This window comes from Panthera onca, chromosome C1 (genome assembly GCF_046562875.1).
Source record: "Panthera onca isolate mPanOnc1 chromosome C1, mPanOnc1 haplotype 2, whole genome shotgun sequence".
Taxonomy (NCBI): Eukaryota; Metazoa; Chordata; class Mammalia; order Carnivora; family Felidae; genus Panthera; species Panthera onca.
In genome coordinates, this window is record NC_138346.1 from 177,158,369 (window position 1) to 177,164,368 (window position 6,000).

Genomic DNA, 6,000 nt, shown 5'->3' on the forward strand with positions numbered 1-6,000 from the left:
CCTCGTACAGCCGGGCCACAGACGCCTTCGTTCCAGCTGGCTCACGTCACTCTGCCGGCTTGCCACAAGTCCCCCCCACCGCCCCCCTCCTGTCGCTTTCACCAGCCTCCCCAGAAACACGGACCCTTGAAAGGAAGGGCCATCGAAACACCTACTTGTCAGGGGAGTCAAAGAATAATTTTAAGCTTATTAAAAAAAAAAGAAAAAGAAAAAAAGAACACTTTCGATACGGGTCGCTCCGGTAGAAAAAGGAATGAAACATTGCTGGCGCGCTCACCGATGAAGCAGCTGTGAATGTCCTGCCGAGCGTCGCGTCTTCTCTCGGCCTGTATCACCTTGCGCCAGGGCGGTCTCCTCCGTGGTCCCGCCACAGTGCTTGGCACAGAGGGCTCATTAAACGAATCCTGTTGATGTTGTGTGTGCCATTGTTTTCTAACCTTTCAAATTCTCACAACAGCCTCTTGAGGTCCCTGTTACCCTGACTTCACAGAAGGGACATGGATGCCCAGCACGGTGATGTGGTGTGACCCAGCAGTTGCCCTCGTCACCTACTCTGTTTGCAGAGAAGATCAAAGCTGTGGGACGAGAGGTCTCGCGGCTGCCAGGCTCACAGGCCCCAGGAGCATGTGTCCCCGCACGCGTGTACCTGCACCCTCGCCCACCTGGAACCTCTCCCTCTCCGCAAGTCCCTTCCAGCAGTGTTTTGACACACCCTGTTCTCTCCTGTTCTTTAAAAATGACTCTCTCCCCTCTCTTCCTCTTCCCTCTTTCCCCGTTTGCACAGTCAGACTTCTCCAAGAATTGTCAGAACTTACAGTTCTTCTCTCTTGCTCCTCCTGGGACCTCTTCCAGGCTGACCCCCTGCCTAGTGGCTGGCTCACCACTAGGCAGGGGTGACAGGTGGCCTCCACTTGTCAGGCCTGGTCGTAGTGGAGCACACAGCAGCATGGGACCTTGCCGGCTGCTCCTCGCCTCTGGACACAGTCCCCCCTGGGGCCTCCACGGTGCCTCACCCTCCTGGCTTTCCTCCAACCCCTCCACCTGTTGTCTCTCCGTCTCCATGGCTGTGATTCTCCTGGGTGCCAGCTGGGGCCATCCAGCTCCTTCCCTCAAAGACCTCTCACAGCCAACATGCCTGATGCCTCCACCCACCCCAGCGAGGGCTGGCCTTCCTTGGTGTCCTTATTAGAAACAGCGCCCTGTGTAGCAGGTGTCTTTCTGGACGTTCCTTCGCACTCTGCAGTCCGTTCACCGATTCTGCCAGGTTGCCCTCTTAAACATCTCCCGTGCGTCTCTTGCATCCTCATAAGGACCAGAGTGTCCTTGGTCTCTGAGGATGCCCCTGCATCACTCTTCCTTCCCTCAATGGGTCTCCATTGCTGTTAGGATAAAAGCCAGAATCCTAAGCACAGGCCTGCTAGGTTTGGCCCCTGCCTACCTCTCTCCCCTCATGTTCTGAGTTCTGGATGCTGATGGCCTTCTCGGAGTTGATCAGATACCCTCTTTCCTTTTGCGTGGGGCTTCCCCCACTCACCCCTAACTCCCACTCGGCTTATGTGTCACTTTGCAGAGACTGCTTGCCCGTTCCCCACCCAACCCCCACCCACGTCAGCCCCAACACACGACAGACATTCAGAACTTTGTTCGCATATCGGCTGAAGGCCGCACGGCTGGTGACAGAAACAGAATTCAGGGGTGAGCCAGAAGCTTCCTGGTCTTCGGCAGGCAGTGCAACACACTGCTGGGGACGCAGCGGTTCGCGCGGCTTTCCCGAGCGCGGCCTGCATTGTTGTACAGGAACATGGTGACCCGAGGGCTCAGTGACCACACGAGAGCATAGAAATGAGAGTTTTGCACAATCAGGAACTGTCAAACACAGGGTGTTACAGTTAGGTTTTTATTTCCCTTTGATCAAACGTGGAGCTCTTGAATGCGGACATTACCGAACACAAATAAGTCCCTCGGTGTTGAGAAGCTTTTCTCTAACTTGACCGTGCATGAACTTAACCTCCTTCTCTTTTTCAAAGGGTTCAGAGTCACCCATGATGATTGGCGAGTTGAGAAGCGACCTGGATGATGTCGACCCCTAGAGGAACAGCATGCCCAGCGTGCGGTGAGGAGTCACAGCTCCAGTACTGGGTGTTCAGCACCCTCTCAAAATCCAGTTCTCACCCTTGAGCCCTTTAGAAGAGCCCGAAGCTCGGACTAGGAGAGCCTGCCATGATCCCAGAGGAGCGTGTGTTTTTAAAGAAGGCACTCTTGGCCCCTGGAGAAGGTTCAGGAGCTGTTTGGCAGTGGGAGGAGGCCTTCCTCCGGATCACCTGTCCCGGGGCACAGTCCAAATGTGGATTCACAGTTCTGTGGAAATTCTAGGAAATAAAGCCGCTGGCAGACTTTTTCGTTTCACAAACATACAAGAGTGAATGAGGGTAAAGCCGTTGCTTTCTCTTTGATGCTACAACGGAAGTTCCTTTGGATTTTATATTTAAAAAAAAAAAAAAAAGCAAGCTGCCTTTAGATAGGCGGGGGCAAATTTTTAATCTTGCAGTAACATTGAATAGGAATATCCAATTTAAAATGATGTAAAGATAGGTAATAAAATTCCTTTCCACTGTAAAATAGTAGTTGAAGAACTCCGTTTACACAGACCTTTGTATTTAATATGTCTCCCTGTTTGTATAGAATCTCAGACGGGTCAGGATCAGAGCCCTAGGCATGAAGTTGGACCGTGATGAAATGTTACCAGGATCAAAAATTGGGAAATTTATTATGCTCTTTAAGGTATTTTTCTGATATGATTCAGGTTGAAAAGAGCAATTAAAAAAACAAAAGTGTTCTTCAGAAGTACAGGGTTCATTCTTTGATATCAATCACTAAGGAAGTTGTGGCATTTTTCCCCAAATTTTGAAAACAGCAAAATAAAAAGCACTTTAAATTATAACCTTACGGAGTTTGACTTCATAAAATCACCTTTCTAATGCTTGGAGACATATTGAATAAACTGTAGTCTTAAATCATGTGATCTGCAATCATTTGCTTTTGCTTAAAACATAATTATCGAGACCCTTTGGCGCTGGTTGTGTATGAAGTTAAATATTTGAGTTGAGAAACACTGCTCTGTGAGTTGTAGTAATTTGAACGGGGAGAAGGAATTTGAGACCTTGTTTCTCTGCAACATGACTAGCGAACAGTGAAAAGATTGGGACAAGATTTACTTTCCCAGAAATAAGCAGGAAGTAATTGAACAACTGGCCACTTCGTCGGTATTTCCCAATTCTAGCACCATTCACTCCTTTCAGATTTGGATCCCAGAGGGGAGAAGGGATATGCCACCGTACTTCATATATTTTGTGCATTTTGTATTTTGAGTCACATTTTACCTTTAGTTATGTGCTCTGCCTTGTTTTCAACTCACCGCGCACAGAACTAGGGAAGCTTAGGAAGTGCCAGGTTGCCCCTGTCGGTTAGATTTGCCAAGTCGAAGAGGCGTGGCCAGCCCCAAAGTGCCTTTTTGGTGGCTTTCCAGTTGTGTGGACACGTGACAGGACAGCCCTTCACTGCTGTGCACCTCGGCACCCGGCCCCGTCACTACTGAGCGCTGAGGTGACTGTGCAGCCGGCCGCAGCCGGTACCCGTGTCTACAGCCCGCCGCAGGCCAGTGGCGGCCATTGTCAAGGACGCTGTGCAGAGGGAGGCCGCCTTTAAGAACAGAACTGCGCCCTCGGAGAATTGGTCAGAAGCAGTTGGCAAATTGTCTATGGTTCTGCCGTCCTTGGGAATTCAGATGTGAGGTTTTAAAATCAATTCTGAGAACACGGATACTCCCCTGTCCTACTGTTTTCCCTACCCCACCCTCAACCTTCTCTCCGCCCCCATGCTCACACAACGATTGCGTAGGACATGACCTTGAAATGCCCGTGATGATCTGTGTTGGGATATCATCGCTGGCAACTGCACTCTCAGGAGCCCAAATTCAGGAGTGAAATTGCCACTTCTAGTCCCTTATTTCCTATGGAAACAACACCCCCCGCCACCCCCAGGACCTGCTGTCCTCACCGTAAGGCTTCATCAGGATCGCCCGTCACTGTTGTGTGTCATACGCGCTGGTTAAGTTTGTTTGTGTCATCGCTGCAGTGGACATCACTTCCTCTTTGCCGGGAACCACTTGATTTCCAACGGCTGCAGTCTGCAAACCTGCTGATGACTTTTTTTTTAATGTACAACAAAGTGACAATTACGACAGGCTTACCTTGGAAGAGTTGTCATTTTTACTGCCAATTTTTTGGACGAAGATGTTTTTATAAATCTTTCAAAATGGTCTGCACATCGAATAGGAATTGCACAACTAACTCAATGCTGTGTGTTCTCAAGAAGCTCCCTTCGTGAGGCCCTCCGCAGGGTGCCCGCTCTGCCCCATAGAGGCGTCTGGGAAGGAAAACCAACGAGCAGCCCAGCAGGTATCTTGCCCATGACTTCTCCTGGAGCGCTCACACGGTCACTGGCACTAGAAGCAATTGTAGGACCTAGGGCATCGTGTCCTCGGACTCACCCTATCTTGCCCCACCCTCCCTGCTAACATTGAGGCGTGTGCAGTTACCTTCTGAGCTTGGAACAAGCAGACTGGAATTTTCCTCTGCTACCTCTTGTGTACAAAATCTTGTTTATAAAATTTCAAAAGGAAGTAGGTAAACTAGGGAAGAATCGTAATCCTAAATTTGGATCATGAGTGGCAGAGTTCTTAGCTTCTAAGGGTATAAAATAAATTTTTCAAAAATGTAGAGTTGGAGTCTCGCCGGCCTTTTTCTGCACGGTGCGGGGAGGGGTGCCCTGGGCCTGTGGCCTGGGGTTGCTTTTGGAACTTTGCACTGATGACGTGAATAAGGCCCCCCCTTTAACGATGAGAGGTGACGGGTCTTCTGAGCCTTGTGTGGTTCTCTCCTCTGGATAGCCTGATCATTTTAGGGTTCATGTGCCAAACTCAGGCTGATGGCCTACGGACGTCTCCCTGTAGCTTTTAGGCCTGCCAAGCGGTCCCAGCATAAATCACGTCCCTGGTCCAGGTGGGCTTCTCGCTAGACCCCAGAGGTCTCTGTCTCACTCCTGATGTCCTGTGCGTGTGCACATGGCCCCCCTCCCCTGGGATGTTTGCTGCTCCACACTTGGCTCTTCTGTGGGCGCACACCCACTCCCCACACGCAGTGTCAGCCTACGCAAGACCCAAGGCTCTCCCTTCGCTCAGTCCTGGAGTGGCCACAGCGTGGAGATCTACCGAACCCACCCCTGGCCCTGCGCCCCCTTGGGCGAGGGAGGGGAGGTCCATCTCTGCATAGCAGGGCGAGGTGCCTGTGGGCAGAGACCATTCCTCCCCGGCACGCAGGCTGTTCGCATCCGCATCCGGCAGTAAACACCTTCCGTGATGCGCAATGGTCAGAAAATGCGGTCTGGGAGGATTTTTGTTTTGCAGGCAGATTCCCCTATCATCTATGATATGGGCTGCTTAGAGGTAGGCCTCGCTTAAGACCGCTGCCCTCCCCAACCTCACAGAGGCTGGGAATCAGGAATGCCACAGGGGCACCAGTTCCCAAAGAGGGGGCGCCCAGCCACCTAGGGGACTCAGGGAAGGCAGATTTTATCCTACGACAGGCATATGTGCTCATGACTAACAGCCATTCCAGGAACTCATCAAGTGCCTCGTATAAACAGGGCATCATCCTGGACGGTCAAACTCAGACAATGGTCCTGACCAAGCTGTTTTTATTTTACAAGTCACCATATAATAAAAAGGCCATAAAACCCAGAATAAATTTCTTCGAGTTATAAAAGCGAAACGGAGGTCTAGAAAAGCTTGCTGTAGAAAGACAGTAGAGACAGCTGTTTACAAACAGACCAAATAGAGGAATCTTTCTTGTTTGGGTGGGGGTGGGGGTAGGGGAGTTGAGGGGAGCTGCCTTTCCCCTCCACCCCTCAGAAGCCCCTCTCCCCCGACCCCCAGTCACAGTG

General features: G+C 50.9%; 1 protein-coding gene across 3 annotated transcripts in view; it reads left to right on the forward strand.

Annotated features, from left to right (window-relative positions):
* USP24 (ubiquitin specific peptidase 24) overlaps positions 1 to 4,778 on the forward strand; it is a 140,428-nt gene extending 135,650 nt beyond the window's left edge. For all 3 annotated transcript variants that reach the window (XM_060624012.3, XM_078451879.2, XM_060624013.3), the window contains one exon: positions 2,028 to 4,778. In XM_060624012.3, the coding sequence (XP_060479995.1) occupies positions 2,028 to 2,090 (63 nt within the window). In that variant the 3' untranslated portion in view covers positions 2,091 to 4,778. The remainder of the gene's footprint in view (positions 1 to 2,027) is intronic.
* The last annotated feature ends 1,222 nt before the right edge of the window (positions 4,779 to 6,000 follow it).